A 24,995-nucleotide genomic window follows, 5' to 3' on the forward strand; every position below is an offset into this window, starting at 1 on the left:
CAAGAAAGCCTTTATTTCTCCACTTTTGAAGGATAATTTTGTTGGGCACAGAATTCTAGGTTTGTGGGTTTTTATTTCAGAACTGTAAGCATTTCACTCCATACTCCTCTTGCGTGGTTTCTGGAGAGAAGTCTGATGTAATTCTTACCGTTGCTTTTTAAAAAAGGTGAGGTGACGTTTTTCCCCTTTGGCTTCTTTGAAGATTTTCTCTTTGTCTTTGACTTTTTGCAGCTTAAATATGATCTGCCTAAGTGTTGTGTTTTGTTTTTTCCTACTTGGTGTTCTGACCTTCCTGGATTTGTGGTTTTGTGTTTGTCTTCAGTGTGGAAGGTTCTCAGTCGTTATTACTTCAAATATTCCTTCAATTCCTTTCTCTCTTTCTTCTTCTGGTTTTCCCATCATCTGTGCATTGCACCTTTTGTGATTGTCCTACAGTTCTTTGGGTATCCTCTTCTGTCTCTGTTTTTCTTTTTTGTCTTTGCATACCAGTTTTGAAGTTTCTGTTGACGTCTTTTCAAGCTCACTGATCTTTCCTTGGCTGTACCAGTCTACTGATGAGTTATCAAGGGCGTTCTTTGTTTCTTTGGCAGTGCTCTAATTTCTCGCACTTCCTTCTGATTCGTTTGTAGCGTTTCCATGTCTCTGCTTACCTCACCCATGTGTTCTTGCATGTTTTCTACTTGTTTCTTCACAGTGCTTGGGATGCTAATCACAGTTGTTTTAAATTCTCAACCTGCTAATTCTAACATCTCTGACATATCTGAACCTGGTTCTGGTGCTTGTTCTTTCTCTTCAAACTGTGTTTTTTGTCTTTTAGCATGACTTGAAATTTTTTGTTGATGGTTGGACATGGTGTACGGGGTGAAAGGAACTGAGATAATGAGGGCTTTGGTGTGAGGTTAGATATTCTTCTGGCCAGGAGCCGGGCTCTGCTTGCTTTTCCCATTAACCCTGGGGCTGGAGGTAGCTCTCCTTTGGTGTGCTCTCTTTGTCTCCCCTGTTTGGGTTTCTTGGGAGGCTTCTTCTTAACTGAGGTCTGGGACCTGCAGGCCTGGGTCGTGTCCCCTGTTGTTTTACGGGAGCCCTGCTGATGTGGTGCTGATGTGTGGACGGAGGAGATGTGATCTGCAGGCCTCTGGTTACGTCTCAGTCTGTTAGGGGCCCTGCGTCTCAGCTGCGACTTTCACACGTGTTTTCCAGTCCCCTCCGCTTTGATGAGACGGGAAGGCTGGGGGGCGTGAGGTGGTGTTCTTTTGGTGAGAGAGTCTCTCTGGAGGGCAGGCCTTACTAAGAAGAGCAGAACGTGCTGGTGTAGTTCATAATGGCTACTTTTTCCTTCCTCTGCTGGAAGATGGGGGAATTGTTCTCCATCTTCACTGTGAGAACCTGGTGGGGCTCCTGGAGGGAAAACTCATAAAAGTGTAGGGATTCCCCCTGGAATTTTTAGCTCTCAGACAATTTGTCGATCGTAGTTTGTTTTCCTACCTCGGTACTCGTCTCCCCTGGAGCCTCCTGTGAATTGTGGCTCTCTGGATCTGCCTGCCTGCCTCTCCAGTTTTGGGGCCCAGCGATTTGCTCTGTGACCTCACTTCTCTGCTGGGTCCAAGAAGAGCTGCTGGTTTCAGTTTGTTCAGCTTTTTGCTTGTCGTTGGGACAGTGCTGCCCTCAAGGGTCCTTATACTCTGGGCCGGGGGCCAGACGTGGCAGTTACTTCCCGTTTTACAGCACATCCCCCTTCCCCATTTCTGTGACATCCCTTTCTTCCAATTCTCTGCCATCTCTAACTTTTTAAAATTTAATTTTATTTATTTACTTTTTATACAGCAGGTTCTCATTAGTTACCTGTTTTATACATATTCGTGCATACAATCCCAATCTCCCAGTTCATCCCACACTCCCCCTTCCCCCCTTGGTGTCCATACGTTTGTTCTCTACGTCTGCGTCTATTTCTGCCCTGCAAACCAGTTCATCTGTACCATCTTTCTAGATTCCACATATATGCGTTAGTATACGATACTTGTTTTTCTCTTTCCGACTTACTTCACTCTGTATGACAGTCTGCCGTCTCTAACTCTTCTTCCTTGTCTTCCTTTCCACCCCTTCGCCTGGAAGTCCAGGGACCTGCCCTTGACCCTCCTGTCAGCCCCTCCCCTTCTCCTTTTCCAGCTCACACTCTCCTCGGCCATAACAGCCTCCGTGCTGACTTCTCCCAGGACCTCAGAGTCAGTGTCTTCAAAACTGAATCTCGCTGCTTCTCCTACAAACACACCCACCCTCCCCTCTTCAATTTGTGTGTGTGTGCGCGCATGTGCGTGCGCGTGTGTTCATTGCTCTGATTAAATGGCTCCTACCCACGCGGTTGCTCAAGCCAGAGACCTGCATGTTAGTCTAGGCTTTTCTTTCTCCTTCAGCCTCCAAATCCTCACAGTCCTGAAGCTTTTTCATCTAAAAGAAAAAGAAACTTAGATCTGGCTCCTGGTCTTAGAGCCCCTGCTGTTGCCCCTGTTCAGACCCTCGTTGGGTGACTCCCGCCCTCTCTGTGCTGCGTCCACTCTCCTCACCGTCAGCCTGGCAGGTACCAGGTCACTCCTCTGGTGTCTGCAGAAGTGATGTCCCGCGTCTCCCAGGCCGCAAGCAACCCCGTAAGATGCTAGGTTATCCTCTTTAGGATAATCCACTAGCCCTCTTTGGATTTACTTTTCTTAATCTCAACTTATAAAAATGTCTTGTTTTGAAATGTAATAGATCAGTAGCCCATGCCTATAATTTATAAACATACCCATATTAAGGTTGAAATAAGTCCAGTTATTTTATTGACAGGGATGCACAATCAGAATGTTGGGAGACCCCATGCCTGAGGGCACAGTCCCCCCTCCTCAGGCTCGCGGGCCAGGCTCTCGGTTCCCTGGACCCCCCACAGGGTGTCAGCGTCTCTTCCCCTCTTTCCCATCTACCTGCCTCCTGAGCTCTCATTTAACCCCCTGGTTACGGCAGTGGCCCTGCTGCCTCGTGCCTTCGTACTTTGGTTGCACCGTGGCCTCTCCTGGGCTCCCCTCCCATCTCCACTGCACAAGGAAGCCCTGGCCCTCGCTGCCCCACTGTGCGTGCCCTGCCCTCTCTCCCTCAGCGCCGGCCCCTGAGCCTACTGGGTGCCCGCTGCTGTGGGCCCTTCCATCTCTGCCCCCTTCCATCCCCGGCGTCCAGCGGGCCAGTCGACGGCTGCATGAGTGAACGAATCAGTGAGCAAGGGGGCTGGACCACTCGAGTCTCTTACTCCACTGAGTCTGCTTTTATGAAAAAGTGATCAGAAATTAAGGTGTAAATTGGTGGATTCTGTACCGAAATCTCACTTGTGGTGCAGTTCATACTCCCTAAATCCGGTCCCCCAGTTAGTAAGAAGCGTAAGTTTGTACATATTTGGTTAATCCCAGGAAGTAGAAATAGACTCAGTACCTACTATCATTCTAGATCTCTTCTTTGTGGCTATGGTTATAAGGTTTGGCCTGGCGTAATGATTCAGAAACATTCACCTCACACATTCTGGGTGTATTTCGGTTTATGTTGGAATAAAAAACATAAAAGAGTTGTTTTGGGGTGAAGAATGATTAATATTACGAGAATATTATCCTTCGTTTAAGATATATAACAAAAAGATAAATTAAGATCTGATTGTTTATATGACAGAGCTTCGGAGCTTTTTCCATTAACAAATATTTTACCGGACGTGACATGTGACATTCTTTTTAGAATATAACGCATTTCATAGCGTGAGTTTTACCACTATAGTTCCAACTGGTATTACTCTTACTACAGTTATAATCAGACTGCTGTTCTTCTGAAGAAGACTGAGTCTGAAAGTCCCTCAGAAGCTCGAAACCTACCATAGGTTTTCAGTCCTTTCTTGGCTCGTAAATTGTCAGTGGAAAGTTAGCTGAATTTACCTCAAGAAACTGAAGCCAGCGGAGCTGTGATTGAGCTGCTTCTCCTCCGCAGGTACGACAGCGAGCCCAGCGCATACTGCCCGTTCTTCTCCCTGGGAGCGTGCATGGAAGGCCTGAATACCTTGTTTAACAGGCTGTTAGGGATCTCGCTGTGTGTGGAGCAGCCTGCAGAGGGAGAGGTGTGGAGTGAAGATGTTCGGAAACTGGTAAGCGGCCCGGTTGGAGTGAGGAAGCCGCGTTCCTGGACTCCCGGCTTTGGTGCTGAATTAACAGCGGTTTCATCTCAAGTTAGCCTTGCGCCGATGGCGCTTGTCTTTGCCCGATGGAAGATCCAAACCGCCACTTGTGATGTAGGATGCTACGAAAGAAACACCTGCCTCTAAACGTCAGTTGTTGCCTGAAATTAATGTAAACTTCTAACAGCAGAGTTATTTCTCTGGAAAAAAAATTTGTTTTTAAGGAAGTTGATAGAAGGTTGAGTCTTTTATGTCGACAAACCCCGGTTAAACGAACGTTTGTCATTGCCCTTCACGTGCCCGCTGTGCCAGGTGTCGCATCTGTTAATTCCAGCTCCCTCAGGCACCTCCCACCCCTTCCCGCCCGCCCGCGGGGCTCACGTTTGCGCCAGATGCTCGCCTGCGGCCTGTGCTCTTGGTGAGACCCCTTGGACAGTCACTCCGAGCCTGGGATCCACCCTTCTGCCAGGGCCCGCTTCGTGTGAGCTGCGACTGTCGTCGTTTTCTCCTGATAAGATTTTGAGGCTTTATGGGCCCTAAGGTGGTGGTGTTCTCTTTGCTCACGTGCTTAGCGCACGGTTCACGAGAAACGTGAACTGTCTTGTGGCCTTCTGGCTGCGCTTCGTGATCGTAGAGCAGGTGGTGGTGGAGTCGGGAGATCAGCGGGGAGCGTGGTTGTCACTGGGCATCCTTCTGTGCGCTTCACAAAATGGCAGCGGTGGGTAATGTGCAGACACACCGGGAGAAGAGTGAAAGGGCACGATGTGGGCGATGAAGAGCTTCCCCAGCTCAGGAGGGAGCCCCTTCCGGCTTTGCTCATGGCCGTTCCCCAGGTGCCTTGAGCAGTCCCTGACACCAGGTAGATGCTTGGTAGGCGCTTGCTGGAGTAATGAACATATGCTTGCAGGAAGCCCTAAAGCATAATGTGGCCGTTCTTTGTGGCAGAGGCCCCAGGTTGTGCAAAGATGGAGACCATCCCTCCTGCGAGCCGGGCCTCTTGGAAGCCTGATTTGGGAGAAGGATGTCAGTGGTGTATTACTTACTGCTCTTCAGCTGAAGGCAGACACTGCGTACTGTTCCTGTATCCCAGGGTTATGGTTGGCATGCTCGCGCATCCTTACGTCCTAAGATTGGAGGAGCTATAATTTTGTCGCTAAAATGGTCCAGCCAGCACCGCTTCCCACCGCTTGCGGGTGGTGTGGGCCCAGTGGCAGAGCTGCGTCGCTGGGGACTGCCAGTCAGGATGCAGGGCTTGTGGAGGAGGGTGTCCTCTTCCAACAGAATTCCTAAATCATAGTTGTCCTGGAGATGCAGGAGAAGAGGTTGAGGGCAAAGTGGAAGCCACCTCGAGGTCACACGGGACGTAGGAAGTAATGAAACGTCTATATTTGTGGCTCTGGGTGTTTTGTGAACAGGTTCTTGTGCTAGGAACGTGTTTCTTCTTTTAGAGTTTCTAAAGGCCTCATTCCCCACTAAATTCATTTTTCTTCCCCCTAGGCCGTGGTTCATGAATCTGAAGGACTGCTGGGGTACATTTACTGCGATTTTTTTCAGCGAGCAGACAAACCGCACCAGGTGATGCTTGGTTTACAGAATGGTCTCTCTAAAGTAACCAGCAGCTAATTTGTATGGATGTGAACTGATGTGGGCTTCTCACTGTTGTGGCCGTGCAGGCTCACAGGCCCAGCCGCTCCGCGGCATGTGGGATCTTCTCGGACCGGGGCACGAACCCGCGTCCCCTGCATCAGCAGGCGGACTCTCAACCACTGCGCCACCAGGGAAGCCCTTGATGTGAACTTTATACCTCACTTCTGTAGTTCCTAATATTTAAAAGGCATCACTGGGGACTTCCCTGGCGGTCCAGTGGTTAAAACTTTGCCTTCCAGTGCAGGGGGTGCGGGTTCGATCCCTGGTCGGGGAGCTAAGATCCCACATGCCTTGTGGCCAAAAAACAAAAACATAAAACAGAAGCAACACTGTAACAAATTCCACAAAGACTTTAAAAATGGTCCACACTAAAAAAATCTTTAAAATAAAACTTATGAAGGTAATTACATAGATCTGTATCTGTCACTTTTATCTGGGTCATGGTAACGGTAGTAATAATGATAGCTGACATTTTGCCAGCCCTTCTGTGGGCCCGCCAGTGCTCTGGGTCCTTTTTCATGTCACATCTTTGAAAGTTCACATCAGCCTTTTGAACTGGACACTGACATTATGAGGAAGCTGATGTCAGAGAGGTAAGGTTACTACTTGCCCAGAGCCACACAGTTAGAAGCACTAGGATTTGAACCCAAACTTCCTGACTAGAGCCCCAGCTCTCAGCCACTTTCCATACTTGACATGGACCTAGTTTCAAATGGCACAAGATGTGTCCCTGTGGAGACCCTATCAACCACCAGTTCACTCCTTATGCAGAAAAGTGAGGTTCAGTTCCTCGAGCCGCAAACCAGGTTTCCTGGTCGATCAGCTTCAAGCAATTTTGGTCAGTGTGATTGGAATTGTCAAGAATTCGGGTTATTAAGTTCCAACAGAAATAATGGTACCTTATATTTAAATAGTGGTTTCACAGTTTCCAGAGCAGTTTTAGCAGACATGAGCTTATGGATCTGGGCAGCTGCTCTGGCGTTGGACAGGGTGGAGGTGAGTCTGGTGGAGGTGAAGCAGTTTCCAAGGCGATTGGCTGGTAGATCTGGACGGTGGGCCCAGAGTCTGGGTCGTTGACCTCTGCGTCCTCTGTGTCTCCTCTCTGCTTGAAAGGCTGGAGAATCTGGGTTAGTGATCTGAGCCCCAGCTCCTAGCTGCCAGCCCGGGGGGTTCAGGGTTGAGATGCCGCAGCCCTAGCTGTGCCCTTGGACACGTGACTTAGCATTTCCAAGGCTCAGTTTGTTTTCTCATCTGAAAAATGAAATACTTGCCTCACAGACTCACTGTGAAGAGTAAGTGATGAAGTGTATGCGAACCGGGAAAGATACCCAGGTTCCTTGCTTTGTGACAGTTGAGAGCTCGTCACCTCCAAGTGATGGAGACGGTGGTGTGGAAAGTGTCTCCTGGTTCATCGCCTGACACAGAAGGGGCTCCATTAACATCAGTGCCCCCCGCGGTCCACGGCTGTCCCTTCCTACCTGCCGTGAGCACCTTGAGGGCGCAGGGCTAAGCTTAGTGGTGACTGTCTCCGGTATCTGGTGTAGCGTCACTTAACACATACTTTTGGAGTGGAGGAATGAGTTCATCAACGCAAGCTCAATGTATTATTGGTGTTTTAAAAAATTAATATGTTAGCAAAATAAAAAGTATTGGGATAAAAGTGTCTGTAACTAAATAGAAGAATGGAATTAAGGTAAAATTTGTACTCACACATTTTGATACAACTTTATATTACCCTTCACTTGTCGTGTTTTCTTAAAGGACTGCCATTTCACCATCCGTGGGGGCCGATTAAAGGAAGACGGGGGCTATCAGCTCCCAGTTGTCGTTCTGATGCTGAACCTTCCCCATTCCTCAAAGACTTTGCCAACATTATTAACTCCTGGGATGATGGAAAATCTTTTCCATGAAATGGGGCACGCCATGCATTCAATGCTGGGACGGACTCGTTATCAGCATGTCACTGGTGAGCCAAGAAGAGGGGACTTTAAACGTGTACATTTCATTTTAAATTGGAAAAAGCTTTTCATTTAGAAAATCTGTGGTCATTTATCGCAGATGGCATCATCTTGTCCTTCCAACTGTGATGCTACCCGATCTTTGTTACATTTTTTTCCATCCTTGACAACAGTTCTCACCAAGGAATATCTCAGTTGCCTGTCTTTTCAGTTTGTACCATTTTACATTTTGTCCTATATTACGTGGAATTTCAGTCTGTGGCCGTGTGTGTGAATAAGCGTATCTCCTTAGCCAGGAGCACAGACTTAGCAAGTGAATAAGTGAATGAACCGTTGCCTCTTTTTATCCAAAACCAGTTAGAAAACCTTGAGGCATGTTGTAAAGGTATGACCAGGTGCTTTGTGTTTCTCCTCTGCTCTCCCCTGCGTAAAGCTGTGGTCCCCCTGCTGACGGGTTGCCATGTCGGGTGACGCCCCAGGCTTCCCTCCTGCTTATCCTCTCTGAGTCTTAAGCTTGCGATCAGACAGGGCCAGTCAGCCTTCGACCACCTGGGCAAGTGTTGGTCTTCAGTATTTAGTAACTAACTTTGCACACAGTATTTTGGGGGAGGAGGGAGGTATTTGAAAAGACTGCAGTAGATGGGCCGGACAGAATCATCAAGTGTCACCAAGACTTGCTTACAGGATTTGTTCTTTAAATAATTTTGAGTTTGAAATGTTGCTTTTCTGTATTGAGGATTGACCTTGTTACCAGAAGCAATCAATAGATAAAGTACTTTTAAAACAAATGAAGGATACGGGCACTTGGTGATGGAATTCATGAATTAAATTCAATTGCTGTGTTAATTAAGTAAGAATGTTGTAATTTGTGTTTTAGGTATAGCCCAGCATAGCTGAAGACAGTTTTGTTTGTAGAGGGTGTGAGCCGTTGCTTTACAAGGTGTTCTATCCAGCTGTGCAAATATTTTGTTTTACTTCTGATACGTGGGAAAATAAGAGGTTACTACAAACTTTTCTGTAAATATGTGCAATAATTTTATAGAAGTATTGACTTAATGAATTAAAGATTATCATAGTTCATCAGAAGTACAAATAAAAAATTTTAAAAGAGTGTTTGTAGTAGGATGAACGTGTTGATGTGATTCAGGCCAGCTTCTTTCTTTCTCCCCCATTTTAGGGACCAGGTGCCCCACTGACTTTGCCGAGGTCCCTTCTATTCTGATGGAGTACTTTGCAAATGATTACCGAGTGGTTCACCAGTTTGCCCGACATTATCAGACGGGGCAGGTAGGGAGCGTTGACTTTCTGTACCGTCCTCTGGGGCACGGGGGTGGCCTTTGTGACCTGCGGGGTAGCGGGAACTCTTACTGCTTTTTCAGAACCTTCTCCGAACCAGAATCCTTCTGCCGTTTCCTGATTCCCTTTCTTCAGCTGTAGCTACAGTCATGTGTGGGCAACAAATAGCTGCCCTTTATTATATGCCCAGTAACGTCCCGTCTAGTCCTCAGAGCTGCCCCCTGAGGAAGGCGCTGTGTCCTGTTTCCAGAGGGGGAAACAAGCCTCAAAGCCTGTCTCACCTCAAAAAAGCCTTTGCTCTTTCCTCTACCCTTTATGCTTCTGAATATTCTCTCAGTCTAAATGTGTGTGTTGTTTGGTAAACTGTGATGCCATATTTCCCCGATGTGTTTAGGTAGCATCTACGTGATGCCAAGTCTGAAAATTCCTTAATTTTGAGGTTTCGGTTTAAATAGTGCCTTGTAACGTTAAAGGTTTTTAAGTTCTGTGAAGTAGGATTAAGTGAGTGATACTTCACGGTAAGTTAGCGCTAATCTAATTGTCAGCATTGTGTGTTTACTGTCTGCGTGTCCCGTGGAAAATGTATTCTTCGCTCAGAATTTTGGTGATATACTGTTACATTAGGTAGTGTTTTTCCGCCTTAAACTGTACCTCCCTGAGTGCCTGTGTACAATTCCATTCACCTTTGAATCTTCAACATTTAGAACTGTGCCTAGCACAAAAAAAAGCACTAAAAGAAATTAACGGAAGGACCGAATGGAACCAGAGAAAGCAGGGCCCAAGCCCACCTGTATTTGTGACTCTCTTTCCGGTTGTATCTCTGGATGCGTGATGTGAATCGGCGATTTCTATTGTTTGGACTTGACTTTAACCACTACTGTCAACTGTAGAATAATGGATGGGTTCCTGGAGAACTAATCTGAGTTAGCCTCCATCATAATCTGTTTCTGTGGTTAAGAGGACAGAATTGAAATATCTGTGATCCAGTCAGCTACGTGCCCATCAACGTGCGGAGCTGCTCTGGGGATTGTCACCTTAGCCAGCGACGTAGAAGCACGTAGCCCATCAGGCAGTGACCTAGTCCTCCCGGCTCCACGCTTCGGGGTCTGGGAAGGGGGAGGATGGCCTGACGCGCTGCTGCTCCCGTAACCGCCCCCTGCCCGTCCTCGGGGGCACAGACGTGCTCGGGCACAGGGCGCAGGCTTGCGGGGAGCCGGCCCTCTGCTGGGGCCTCGGGACGGGCTTCACCAGGAGCTCCTGGAGGAACCAGGTCGTGAAAAAGTATGTCGGGTGGCAACTTGCCGGTGCGCTCGCAGCAGCCCTCATCCGTCTCGTTGCAGGACGTTTACTGAGGACACACTGAGGCCATAGGTGAGTCCTTCCGTCGGGAAATAGGCTCCATTCTCAGCACCTGAGAAGCAGCCGGGAGTAAGTGTGACAGCATCCCTGCACTCGTGGCCTGGTGTCTCGGGGTGCAGAGCAGGGCTGAGGGCAAGGCGACTCCAGCCGAGGGACAGTCCGCAGGGCTCAGAGATCCCGAGACAGGCAGGACAGCGCGTGTGGCAGGGTCAGCGAGGGGGGGTAGGGGGACGGACAGGGACGAACGCGGGAGTGTCCTCGTGTTCAGAACCTGCACCCCATCCGTCTCTGCACCCGCCTTGCCCACACCGCGGGAGTCCCGGCCCCTCCGCTCGCCCGCCTGGTGACGAGGGGGATTCTCCTGTGTCCCGGGCTTCCCCTCGGGGCCGAGTCCCTCCTGTGACTCTGCCCCAGCCCCCCTTCTCATTAACCTCCAGCCGGCAGCCTCCCTGGAGTCCACCTTTGGACCCGAGGGCTCGTCCGTCCTTTGCTGCGGTCAGCGGTGATGAGGGCCAGAGCCAAGGTGCTGGCAGCGGGGCCGGGAGGGGAGCAGCTGTCGGAGGCTTGGCGGGAAGGGCCTGCGGCTGGTCAGATGGCGGGGAGGGTCTGAGAGCATGGAGTCCGGGAGGAGGGCCACATCTGAGGAAGGAGGACAGCTCTCGCCTTGGATGTCCGCTGCACAGCGTTGCTGCCCACGCGGCCGCTCGCAGCGCCGGCCTGAAACCCAGAGTCAAGTGGACACGTGGGCGTGTGGGGCCGAGTGGTGGGGAGGTTAGAAGTGGCCCGGGAGAGGAGCTGCCTGGGGGTTCCGGTTCCCGAGGACGCGCGGAGCGGGGCGTCTGCGAACGGTGGCGAGACCCTGTCGGCGTCGGACCTAAGTGCTGGGCTGAAATGCACCACGATACTGAGGTCAGTTTAAAAATATTGTTGTCTGTTTCCAGAGCAATGAGAAAAGCCAGGAAGGGCTAGAACCACTGCTTGGAGGGTGGTGTAATGTCCTCAAAAAAAGACAATTCCTGTTTTACTACTGAATTCTTCAGTCAGAAGAACCATTTCAAGAAAAGAATATTAAGTCCAAAACCGCACTTCAGACGAGATGAGATCGGCAGCGAGCGGCAGGCTGCTGTGGATTAGCTCCATTTCGGACTCGGAGGCACGTCCAGTGGGCCGAAGGGGTTGCAGACACAGCCTCCAAAGCAGGACAGTGCTGGGGCCCGTGGGGTCTGGAGAGGGCGCCAGAGGCACGGGGCACCTCGAGCCTCGCAGAGGACTGACTCGCCTCTTCTTGTCGGTGATTAAACACCAACTGGCTGGATGCTTTCACTTTAAGGGCAGTTCTAGCCTAAGGGCAGGAGCTAATTCCCTCAAATCTAACTCTCTGTAAAGAAATAACGTTAAAGAGGAACAGCAGGGTGCGTCTTTCTGCTTCATTTCGTCCTGCTGCACATCAGGGAAGGAATTTTTCCCCGTCACGTGGTCTATTCCAGAGAGCTGTCCGCCTCGGCAGAATGTATTGGTGACTTTTTAACACCTAGCAGTATTTTACCTGAACCTGAGCATCCCAGAGCCAGTGGATGCCTTGTGGTCACAGAATTAGAAGTTGCCTCTCAGATCTGCAGGTGCCATACGGCTGTCAGGAAGCGAATAGCAGAGGTGCTGCTTCGAGGCTCACACCGTCCTGACGAGCACAGCGTCAAAGCTGAAGCAGAATTAGTTGTAAATCAATCTTAAAATCAGCAGCACAAGTGTAGCAGAAATACAGACTTGGTAGCAGCTCCCGTGGAAACATCCAGGTTTTTAGATGTGATGCACTTGATGTGAATCAGCGGTCTCGGGGAGTTCCTCCCAAACCTCGGTCGACCTTAGGCTGCGTCGCAGGACCTGTGGGATCTGGGGAACGGGGGTGTTGTCTGTCTTCTCCGTGCTCGTTGGTTCTGGCCTTCAGCCTAACCCTTCCAGTTGCTTCCAGCGGTCCCACACTTCCGGAAGCACAGGCTTTGTCCTCCCTTGAACATTTTCATACGCAGCTCCTTTTCTAGTCGTGGTAAAATACATATTACATACAGCGTGCCAGCCTGTGTTTCAGTGACCGTTCAGGGGTGTCAAGTGCATTGTCGTTGCTCTGCTTCCCTCACCACCGCCATCCCCAGAACGCCGTGCATCCTGCCACCTGGTGCCCTGTCCCCCTTAGACACGAGTGCCTCATTTCCCCTCCCCCAGCCCGTTAGCCAGCACTCTGCTCTGTTTCCCTGAATTGCACTGTTCTAGGGACCTCATATAAGTGGAATTATACAGTATTTATCCTTTTGTGGCTGGTTTGTTTCATTTAGCATAATGTTTTTAAGGTTCATCCAGGTGTAGCCTGTGTCAGGATTTCTTTCTAAGGCTGAGTGATTGTCTTTGTGTGGACGGACCACATTCTGTTCAGCCTTGCGTCCGTCGGTGGACACGTGGGTTGCTTCCACCTCTCAGCTGCCGTTGCTACCAGACTCCGGTTCGGCTGCTCCTGCTCAGAAAGCCGATACTTAAGAGACAGGTGCTGGCAGGAGCAGGAAGTTTGCTTTATGCAAGCGGCCGGCGCCCTGGGGAGAAGGTGGACTCGTGTCCCGGAACCAGTTCTGAAGATTCCGCTCAACCAGGAAGGGTTTTCAAGGGAAAAGGGAAGCGATCTCATGGATCGTCGAGGCCAGGGTTGTCGCTGCCCCTGCTGCGCGCAGCCGTGTGCACTCCGCGTGGTCTCTCCTCAGGTGCTGTCTTGTTCACAGCCTGCCCGCGAGACTCCTGCGCGGGGGGGCTACAGACTGTTACGAGAAACAGTGTTGGTCCCGTTCTCTTGAGGCCAGTCCTTAGAATCGTGCTAGCCCGAGATTCAGCACTGCTCAGGAAGGGGCGGCTTGCGTCACGGCTGCAGTCTGGTCATCACGCGGCATAAACTCCTGTGCGGTTGAAAGGGGCGTGACGAGTGACAAAGATGCTTCTCTCACTCCTCCCCTCGGGAAGTTCCAGGGGTTTAGAAGCCCTGTGCCAGGAACCAGGGATGAAGACCGCATGAATATTTCTTCCTGGATCCCAGGAAGAAATATACGCCCCGTCTCCCCTCGCAGGGTCTGCCTCATCCGTCCCCTTTGTTCTCGGTCCTCAGTTTCCAGCCCCCTCTCTTCCTGCCTTGTCCCCCCTCCTCGCCAGCACGCCTCTGCCTTCAGCGCACTGCATGCAGCAGGGCTGCCAAGCCCAGGGCGTTGCAGGCTACGGGGACTCTTGTTCCTTGTGGGATGACAGTGACATCGGTGATCCAGAAAGCACCCTGAGAAGAGGCTTCCACATCATGTAAAGTTGGGAACCCCTTCCTCTTAGGAATGTTGTAAGAATATGGTTTTAGACCAGAAAAAGAAGCTTCAGTCTGTCCTAATATTTGAAGGATACCATGAAGAGGAAGAAAATATATCTGCCGTGTCATTCCAGAAAACAGTATTACTGGGAACAGTGGATGGGAATCAAATAAAGCCAATTTCAGCTCAGTAGATTCTTCTCAAAAATGATTGGAAAGGAGATGCCTCTGAAAGTAGTGTGTTTTTGTTTAATGCTGAATGTTGCAGAATCACATTGCAGAATGCACGTCTAGGAGACCAGCACCCAACTCAGAAAGTAAAGTGCTACCAAATGCTCCTCTCTGGAGGTAAGGGCGGTCTTGAATTCCTATTAGTTTCTTGATTAAAAATAGCTTTTACACATAAGTTATTTATTCCTCAGCAACGTAGTGTTTAGTTTTGTATTTGAGTTTTAAAAACATATGGTATTACACGGTTTCTAACCTTCTGTGCTGCTTTTTATAATCCTGGTGTGCCTAAGATTCATCAGTGTTGCACGTAGATGCAGTATATTTACTTTCAGTTCAGCATAATATTCTGTAATTTATGTACTCATTCTTCTGTCATTGAAATGGGTTCTTCCAGGTTTTTACTAGTTCATCTGTATCTGCTGTGAACATTTTTTTTACTTTTCTCCTCATATTCATGTGCATGATTGGAATTGCTGGGTTTGTAAGGTGTGTGTGTCTTCAAGTTTATGAGGTAATGCCACGTTGTTTTTTTTTAATTGAGATATGTTTGACATATTGTATTAGTTTCAGGTATATAACTAAATTTGGTATGTGTACATATTGTGAAATGATCACAATAATTTTAGTTAACATCTATCACCTCAAATAGTTACTATTTTTTTCTTGTGAAGACAACTTTTAAGATCTACTCTTTTAGCAGCTCGCAGACACACAATATAGTAGTATTAACTGTGGTCACCATGCTGTACGTGACATCCCCAGACTTTTCCACCTTATAACTGGACGTTGGTACATTTTACCCGCCACCTCTGGCAACCACCAATCTGTTCAGTTTCTTTTTTTTTTTCTTAAGATTCCACGCATAAATGAGATCACGCGGAGTTTGTCTTCCTCCGACCCACTTCCCTCTCCAGGCTGCCGTCCAGAACGTTCATACTTATGACCCTTTTCGGCCGTGGTTCCCCTCGCACCTCATCCTCATGCTGTCAGAAGTTTTAACTTTGCCAGTTTTGTGGTTGTGAAATGGAATGCCGTGAGGACCTTCACTGCCAGCAGGACTCCCCGAGTACGTCTGGGTTGAACTTCTTTTTATCTTTTCATTGTTCATCTTTGTTTTCTCTCGCACGCCTGTTTCTCTTCTCATTTTCCTGTGTGACGTTCGCCTTTCTCTATTGATTTCTCAGGTTTCTTGACATGTTGGAATAATAATCCTTTGTCAGCTGTATGTCTGCTCTCAGTTTACAGCTTGTCTTTTCACTTTCTTTATGGTATCTGTTGATGGATTGAACTTCATCTTAATTTTGTTGAATCCAGCAGTCTTTTCGTCCTAGTTAATGCTTTAAATATCCTATCTTTAAAAACCTTTGTTTCCCTAGAAGTCATAAAGAGATTCTTCTGTTTTTTCCTGAAAGTTTTAGTGTCTTTCCCTTATCTTTAGGTCTTTAATCAGGTTGGCACTCCTCTTTGTGTGTGGTGTGAAGGGAAAATGCAGTTTCCCTTCTTCCTGGTGGATGACCAGTTGTCTGAGCGCCACGCACTCTTTGTCCAGTGACCTGGGGGACGGGTGCCCAGTGCCCACCTGTGTGCACTCATCTGCTCTGGGGTCCCTCTCATCCCCTTGTTCTGTCTGACCTGATACCAGTGCCGTGCTGTCTGCATCACTACAGCTTTGTACTAAGTCTTGACATCTTCTTTATTTGTTTTTCAGAAATTTCTTGTCAACTCTTGGGCCTTTGTCTTTTTTCCTACACGTTTTAGAGTCAGCTTACCCATTTTCTTGAAAAAAAACTATGGTAAGAGTTTGGTTGGGGTTCCATTAAATCTGTAGGTCAGTTTAGGGAGAACTGATATTTGAATATTGAGTCTTCCAGGCCACGATTGTGACACACCTCTCCCTTCCTTAGGTCTTTTAAGAAGCCTTTTAAAGTGTTTTCAAACCTCCTTCCAAAGAGTCTTGCTTAACTTTTGTTAGATTTAGTCCTGGATGCCCCACCCTTTTGATAGCTTTATAAATGTATATTTTAAAAAATTATGTTTCTACTTGTTGCTGGTGTTTAAATGTGCAATTTATCCTTTATTGGATATATCTTATTTTTAGCAACTTTGCTAAACTTTCTTATTCATTCTAATAACTTGTCTATGGAATTTTTAAAGTTTTTTAACCAAACAGTTACTCTTGCTGCAGATAATAAGCTGTATTTTTCCTTTCCCATTCATAGGTCTTTTATGTCTTTATTTTGTCCCCCTCGAGTTACGGGACCCTCCAGTACAGGAGTGACGTGGAATAGAAGTTGTAATATGAGCATCATTTGCCTTTATCCTGATTTTTAAAGGAAATGTTTCTAATGTTTTACCATAAAGCAAGCTGTGTGTTGTCGTAGGTTTAGTGGAGATAACAGGAAAAGGCAATTCCTTCCTATTCCCAGTTAACTAAGGTTTTTTTTTTTTCTTTTTAATCGTTAACAGTTATTGCATTTTATCAGACTTTTCCTGCATCTTTTGAGGTAATTGGGTGGTTCTTTTCTGTTTATCTGGTAATGTCGTGAATGTTGATATTAATGTTAAGCAACCTTTGCGTGCCAGGGTTGAATGACTTTGGTCCTAACTTAATGTTATTTTTTTAATACAGTGCTGGCTTCAGTTTGCTAATATTTTGTGTGTGGAGGACTTCTTGTATCTGTGTTTATGAGAGAGATGCGCTCGTGATTTTCTTGGTCCTCTCACTCTTGTTGGTGTTGGTATTAAGTATATCCCATTTCATAAAATGAGTTGCTGAGAGCTCCTTCTTTTCCTTACAAGCACTTTTATGAAATTGTAATAATCGGTTTCTTGAAACTTTGTCAGAATTCAGCCATGAAACCATTCAGGGTCTATCATTTTCTCTGTGGGAAGATTTTTTAAATGACTGATTTCCTTAATAGTCACAGGAGTCTTTGGCCTTCTTTTCTTCTTAAGTAAGCTTTGCTAACTTGTAATTTTCGAGAAATTTAGCCATTTAACCCAAGTTTTCAAGTTTATTGGCATGAAGTTATTTATAGCATTCTTTCATGCTTCAAGTCCTGCCACATCCATGCTTATGTCCTTTTCATCCCTAATATTCTTCTCTCATTTTTTTTTCTCTATTAATCTTGGCAGAAGATAAGTATCAGTAGTATTTACAAAGAACTAACGCAGACTTTGTTTATCCTCCCTGTTTTGTTTGTTTTAGTTCATTAGTTTCTGTCTTTATGATTATTCTCTCCCTTCTTCATTTTTTCCCCCAGTTTCTTAAGGTGGACACTTAGCTAATTGAGTTTCAGTTTTATCTAACATGTGCATTTACATTTTAATGCTATAAATTTTAAACTGTGTGATGCAGTGCTTTAGCTGCATGCCATGATTTTAATACAAAATGTTTCTAAGGTTGCTCATTTCCATTGTAATTTCCTCTTTGACTAATGAGTTGTTTTGAAGTGTAGTTTACAATTTCTAAACCTTTGTAGAGGAGTTGTGTATCTTTTTGTTGTTGATATCTAATTACTTAGTCCGACTGGTATTGATTTTGCATTTTGTTGATATTTATTTTATGGCCTAGTGTGTCATCAGTTTTTGGAAATGTTCTGTTTGTGCTTGCGTACATTGTATATTTTCTAATTGTTGGGCTTAGGGTTTCAAACCCTTCTGTTAAGTTAGCCTTTTAATTGTGTTGTTGAAATCTTTGATATATGACTCATTTTAAATTGAGAGATGGAAGGCTTCCACCAGGATGCTGGATGTATCATTTTTTCCCCTTAGTTGTGTCTCTTTTTAAAAATTATTAAGACTTTATTTATTTAAAGCAGTTTTAGGTTGGCAGCAAAATCGAGGGGCAAGTGTAGAGATTTCCTGTAAAGCCCCTGCCCCGACTCGTGCACAGCCTCCCCTGCCATCAGCGTCCTCACCAGAGGCTGCATCTGGAACAGCTGGTGCATCTCCACTGACATGTCCACAGTTCACATGGGGTTCACTTGTGGGACTGTACGTTCTGTGGGTTTGGGCAAATGTAGAACGACATGTATCCATCATTATGGTGTCATACAGAGTAGTTTCAGTGCCCTATAAGTGATTTCATTGCTTTTTGCTCTGTTTTGAGAATATTTTGTTAGGTGCATAAAAGTATAGAGTTGAGCTATTCCTTTCTTCCTCGGGTGTTAGCCTTTTAATCTTCATAATGCTTCTTGTCTTCAAGTTTATTCTTTTTTTTCTGGTAATTTTGTAACCCCCAGCTGCGTTACTAATCACCAGAGATATAGTCAATTGACTTTCAAGAGAACCTAAATTTTTTGCATAATTTTGTCCATTAGCCACTACACTGAAATGTTTGTTGTTCTAGTTATCTTTCTCACAAAATACTTATCAAGCAATAAATAATAGAAATTAACATTTATTATTTCATATGTTTTTTTCTTATTTAATCTGTCCAGCAGTGTATGAAGTAGGTACATAGTTATCCACACTTTGTAGAAACTGAAGCTCAGACAGGTTAAGTAATTTTTCAGGGATCACACAGTAGTACTCAAATCAGTATTATAACATTGTGGGTGTTTTCTTTTTCCAGTTTTTCCTAGTTAAAAATCCCTTAATATCGTAGGAAATGGCTTACACTTCTTATACGTCTCACAAAAAAAACAGGCCCATTTCCATAGTAAGTGTTATTTTTAGCACAGTTCTAGTGCTTTCATTTTAGAACTGTTGTGTGTTGCGTCATTATAAGATTTAGCTTGTTGCCTTCATTTGTGAGAGTTCGCCCAAGGCTAAAATTGCTTAAGATGTATTTCCAAGGAGACGTACAGCCTTGTAATAAATCTTCTCCTGTCATCCTCCCAGGAGATATGAATACGGATTGAAGGTAAAAATTATAGTGCAACTAGAACTAGATTCCTTTTGGCAAGTTTAAGTTGTTTTGAAACGTTTCTTATTTTCGGCTTTAATGCTTCTCAGTTATGTCTAGACAAGACCATTGAACCGGAGAGCAAAGACAGGTCTGACCCCAGCCCCACTGCCGGTGCAGGTGGCCTAGATCAGTCACGGAACTTTCTGAGACTTCTCTGCTCTTTTATACAAAATAAAAATTTAAAAGTTAGAAACTAAAAACTAATAGCTCCATACTCACATCAAAAATTCTAGTCAGTCAAATTTAATAATATATGCCAACTGTAAACAAGGTAGGACTGCAGTTTTTTTAGCAAAAAAATAGAAGTTAGACTCTGTTACGCATTACAGTGTTTCACGTTGAGCCCTGTACGGTTTTCTCTGTACCGCCCGTCAGGTGAGTCTGTGATACTATGCAAGCATTTCCAAAGGTTCTTTCATGCCATCTTAGTTCGTAAGAAAACACTAAACCACTAAAAGCCAGGTAAGAAGGAAGTGACGCTGTTTGCTCTGGGTTCAGAGCTGAGACTTGGCCTCTTTGGGCCTGGCAGCATTTTCATCGTATTGATGAGGTGCCATCCGATTACTGACTAACAGCAAAGCGGGCAGCTCGAGACACGCCAAATCCAGTGGTTTCCCCACCGTAGACATGGGCCGAGGTCGAGGGCTCAGGGTGCTGGGATCGAGCTGCGAATCGAAGCTGCTGACTCGTGGGCTGGACGGCTTTGGCGCTTGGCCTGCTGCCTCTGAAGCCTTTTCTTGTTTGAGGGGACCGTGTCTCAACAAGTTTGTGTCTTTAGATCCAGCGTGTTCCCAGGGGATTTCGGTGGTAGAAAAACAAGGATTTGTACCAGAGGATGTCTTAATTTGGAATATTTGTGCAGCCTCTACCGTAATACATTTTCTAAATGCTCATAAATAAGCCAGATATTTTATTGCAGTGCCTTGGCTCTGTAAGAATTTGATGCCAAAACTTTTCTTTTTTTAGTGAATGGTGTTTTTTCATTTATTTATTTAGTCTTTTAATTTTTATCTGCACTGGGTCTTTGTTGCTGCACCCAGGCTTTTCTCTAGTTGCGGCTAGAGGGGGCTACTCTTTGTTGCGGTGTGTGGGCTTCTCATTGCGGTGGCTTCTCTTGTTGCGGAGCACGGGCTCTAGGCAGGCGAGCTCAGTAGTTGTGGCTCGCGGGCTCTAGAGCGCAGCCTCGGTAGTTGTGGCGCACGACCTTAGTTGCTCCGCGGCATGTGGGATCTTCCCGGACCAGGGCTCGAACCCGTGTCCCCTGCATTGGCAGGTGGACTCTCAACCACTGCACTACCAGGGAAGCCTGATGCCAAAACTTTTAACGTGACACTATTTAATGCAGACTGGTGAGTTGTCAAGTGAGCGAAGATTTCTGACAGATTGTGAGGTTTCGTGTGTACAAGTTAAGCACACAGGGAAACATTCAGAGAATTCAAGTAACGCCAAGTTTGCTAACACATTTGCACTTTTGACAGCATTTCAGAAGCCTTACCAAAAATGTGCTTTCTGAATATAATAGGAAATCTGTTAGTATTTTAATATTTCTGTTCCCATGTGTGGTCAGCAGACAGTGCAGCTGTGTTTACCCCGAGAATACAGTGAACCGCGCCCTTCCCTGTGAGGCGGGGCACAGTCAGGAAGTTCTGGGGAAAGTTCGCTGCACAGGGGCAGCTGTGTGATCTGGCCTCCAGGCCTGAACACTGTGAGGAAGGAAGACGGGGCCATTCTCCGTCTCACGTGACAGTACCCTGACCTGAAGCCTCCAGGCCCAACCTGTACACATGGTTGCCCTTTGGCAGTCTTTAGAAAGACACCTGAGCTACCCGCAGGGACTTCAGTTTCTTCCAATCAGTCAATACTTTGCACAAGTTGATTGAATAGCTATTACCTCACCAAATTGTCATAGTAATCTTTTGCAGCTTTTTTTTTTTTAAAATTCTTGTCTTACAAATGAGAAAGCAGGATGCCCAGAGCCTCGCCTGCTGTCAGAAAGCAAATGAGCAGCCTCCGAAAATGCCAGCCCGCAGCTTCGGCAGCCGCCTCTGTGCTGCCTTCCTGTGGCCAGTTCCTTCGCTCAGAAGACGAGGACGATTTCATTTTGCTCGCCTTTGTTTTTCAAATCATTGTGACGATTATGTTTTTCTGAGTCAGGGCATCTCAAACTTTAATATGCATGAAATCATCTGGGATCTGGTTGAAATGCAGATTCTAACTCGGTGGGCCTGGAGCGGCCCGAGACGATGTATTTCCAAGAAGCTTCCAGATCACACCGTGACAGCTGACTGCGCCTCAGAGTCTGGTTGGGGCTCCAGAAATTTACATTTGAGACATGGATGCATCAGTGGATTTGGAGGAAGACATTAACTAAATGCTAGAAATAGGAACTCAACACCCAGCAGATCCTTGGGGTCTTTGGTGTTGCCGCTGAGCCTTGGCATTTACTGCTGACAGGCTGCACTGTCACTGTCATTGCCATAGTCACACAAAGCCAGATCGCAATTCTTCAGAACTCAACACAGCACTTTTGTTTTTAAATAAGGAACAAAGATAATTGTGGAAAAATTCATATTGAATTATTAAAATAAATTAGAACAAATTAGGTCACCATAGTTAACTGTTGGCATATTATGTTCTAATTGTAGAAATAATAATTCTGCCGTTTTTCTGTTTCTCACTGGGGGGAAACCTACAATGTCTTTCTACATTTTATAGCTAAAATGCATCTTTGAAATAGAAATAACCTCCTCTACAGTAATACAATAGGCATAATTAATTGTGAAGGTAATTGCCTTTCAGTCATTTAAGTAATTGCTGTCATCTGAATTCCTGCGTAGCTTCACCTGTACCTCTTTCGTGGCATGTAGGGCATTTCTCCATGTGATTAGTTTTGACGTACATCCCTTTCCTGGGTCCTGGCAGAAGGATCAGCGGTCCGTTGTAGTGTACCTGACTGCAGGGTAGGGTGCTGTGCACACAGTGGGTGCTTCATAAAGGGAGTGCAGTGGGCCTCCCTGCTCCCTGGCCTGCTGGGCTTCCTCTGTCCCTCCCAGAGAGCGGCAGGGCCGGCTTCAGCCCTGGGCTGTTCATACCTTGTGGGCCGCTACAGAGACAAAAACTGCAGGTGTGGTTTTTTTTGTTTTGAATTTTCTTTTCTTTTCTTTTTAAACAGCTGGTTCTTATTAGTTATCCATTTTATACATATTAGTATATATATGTCAATCCCAGTCTCCCAATTCATCCCACCCCCCCACCCCCCGCCACTTTCCCCCCTTGGTGTCCATACGTTTGTTCTCTACATCTGTGTCTCACCTTCTGCCCTGCAAACCGGTTTATCTGTACCATTTTTGTAGGTTCCACATATATGCGTTAATATACGATATTTGTTTTTCTCTTCTGCCTTACTTCACTCTGTAGGACAGTCTCTAGGTCCATCCACTCTCTACAAATGATTCAGTTTCGTTCTGTTTTATGGCTGAGTAATATTCCATTGTATATATGTACCACATCTTCTTTATCCATTCATCTGTTGACGGGCATTTAGGTTGCTTCCATGTCCTGGCTATTGTAAATAGTGCTGCAGTGAACATTGGGGTGCATGTGTCTTTTTGAATTATAGTTTTCTCTGGGTATATGCCCAGTAGTGGGATTGCTGGGTCATGTGGTAGTTCTATTTTTAGTTTTTTAAGGAACCTCCATACTGTTCTCCATGGTGGCTGTATCAATTTACAGTCCCACCAATAGTGCAAGAGGGTTCCCTTTTCTCCACACCCTCTCCAGCATTTATTGTTTGTAGATTTTCTGATGATGCCCATTCTAACTGGTGTGAGGTGATACCTCATTGTAGTTTTGATTTGTATTTCTCTAATATTTAGTGATGTTGAGCAGCTTTTCATGTGCTTCTTGGCCACCTGTATGTCTTCTTTGGAGAAATGTCTGTTTAGGTCTTCTGTCCATTTTTGGATTGGGTTGTTTGTTTTTTTAATATTGAGCTACATGAGCTGTTTATATATTTTGGAGATGAATCCTTTGTCCGTTGATTTGTTTGCAAATATTTTCTCCCATTCTGAGGGTTGCCATTTCATCTTGTTTGTAGTTTCCTTTGCTTTGCAAAAGCTTTGAAGTTTCATTAGGTCCCATTTGTTTATTTTTGTTTTTATTTCCATTCCTCTAGGAGGTGGATCAAAAAAGATCTTGCTGTGATTTATGTCAAGGAGTGTTCTGCTTATGTTTTCCTCTTAGAGTTTTATAGTGTCCAGTCTTACATTTAGGTCTCTAATCCATTTTGAGTTTATTTTTGTGTACGGTGTTAGGGAGTGTTCTAATTTCATTCTTTCACATGTAGCTGTCCAGTTTTCCCAGCATCACTTATTGAAGAGACTGTCTTTTCTCCATTGTATATCCTTGCCTCCTTTGTCATAGATTAGTTGACCATAGGTGTGTGGGTTTATCTCTGGACTTTCTATCCTGTTCCATTGATCTATATTTCTGTTTTTGTGCCAGTTGATTACTGTAGCTTTGTAGTATAGTCTGAAGTCAGGGAGTCTGATTCCTCCAGCTCCGTTTTTTTCCCTCAAGACCGTTTTGGCTATTCGGGGTCTTTTGTGTCTCCTTACAAATTTTAAGACTTTTTGTTCTAGTTCTGTAAAACATGCCATTGGTAATTTGATAGTGATTGCATTGAATCTGTAGATTGCTTTGGGTACTATAGTCATTTTCACAGTATTGAGATTCTTCCAGTCCAAGAACATGGTATATCTCTCCATCTGTTTGTGTCATCTTTAATTTCTTTCATCGGTGTCTTATACTTTTCTGCATACAGATCTTTTGTCTCCCTAGGTAGGTTTATTCCTAGGTGTTTTATTCTTTTTGCTGCTGTGGTAAATGGGAGTGTTTCCTTAATTTCTCTTTCAGATTTTTCATCATTAGTGTATAGGAATGCAAGAGATTTCTGTGCCTTAATTTTGTATCCTGCAACTTTACCAAATTCATTGATTAGCTCTAAGTGGTTTTCTGGTGGCATCTTTAGGATTCTCTATGTATAGTATCATGTCATCTGCAAACAGTGACAGTTTTACTTCTTTTCCAAGTTTTACTTCTTCTTTTGTATTCCTATTATTTCTTTTTCTTCTCTGATTGCTGTGGCTAGGACTTCCAAAACTTTGTTGAATAATAGTGGCGAGAGTGGCCGACATCCTTGTCTTGTTCCTGATCTTAGACGAAATGCTTTCAGTTTTTCACCATTGAGAATGATGTTTGCTGTGGCTTTGTCGTATATGGCCTTTATTATGTTGAGGTAGGTTCCCTCTATGCACATTTTCAGGAGAGTTTTTATCATAAATGGGTGTTGAATTTTGTCAAAAGCTTTTTCTGCATCTATTGAGATGATCATATGGTTTTTATTCAATTTGTTAATACAGTGTATCACATTGATTGATTTGCGTATATTGAAGAATCCTTGCATCCCTGGGATAAATCCCACTTGATCATGGTGTATGATCCTTTTAATGTGTTGTTGGATCCTGTTAGTATTTTGTTGAGGATTTTTGCATCTATATTCATGAGCGATCTTGGTCTGTTATTTTCTTTTTTTGTAGTATCTTTCTCTGGTTTTGGTATCTGGTTTTGGGAGTGTTCCTTCCTCTGCAATTTTTTGGAAGAGTTTGAGAAGGATGGGTGTTAGCTCATCTCTAAATGTTTGCTAGAATTCACCTGTAAAGCCATCTGGTCCTGGACTTTTGTTTGTTGGAAGATTTTTAATCACAGTTTCCATTTCATTACTTGTGATTTGTCTGTTCCTATTTTCTGTTTCTTCCTGGTTCAGTCTTGGAAGTTTATACCTTTCTAAGAATTTGTCCATTTCTTCCAGGTTGTCCATTTTATTGGCAATGTTGCTTGTAGTAGTCTCTTAGGATGCTTTGTATTTCTGCAGTGTCTGTTGTAACTTCTCCTTTTTCATTTCTAATTCTATTGATTTGAGTCCTCTCCCTGTTTTTCTTGATGAGCCTGGCTAATGGTTTATCAATTTTGTTTATCTTCTCAAACAACCAGCTTTTAGTTTTATTGATCTTTGCTATTGTTTTCTTC

At 45.3% G+C, this 24,995-nt stretch overlaps 1 protein-coding gene across 2 annotated transcripts in view; it reads left to right on the top strand.

Moving 5' to 3' along the window:
- The window catches only part of MIPEP (mitochondrial intermediate peptidase), a 133,581-nt gene that overhangs the window by 39,524 nt on the left and 69,062 nt on the right, over positions 1–24,995 (top strand). For both annotated transcript variants that reach the window (XM_033409405.2, XM_012537432.3), the window contains exons 11-14: positions 3,994–4,147; positions 5,675–5,752; positions 7,586–7,790; positions 8,960–9,069. In XM_033409405.2, coding sequence (XP_033265296.1) covers positions 3,994–4,147; positions 5,675–5,752; positions 7,586–7,790; positions 8,960–9,069 — 547 coding nt within the window. The remainder of the gene's footprint in view (positions 1–3,993; positions 4,148–5,674; positions 5,753–7,585; positions 7,791–8,959; positions 9,070–24,995) is intronic.

This window comes from Orcinus orca, chromosome 18 (genome assembly GCF_937001465.1).
Source record: "Orcinus orca chromosome 18, mOrcOrc1.1, whole genome shotgun sequence".
Taxonomy (NCBI): Eukaryota; Metazoa; Chordata; class Mammalia; order Artiodactyla; family Delphinidae; genus Orcinus; species Orcinus orca.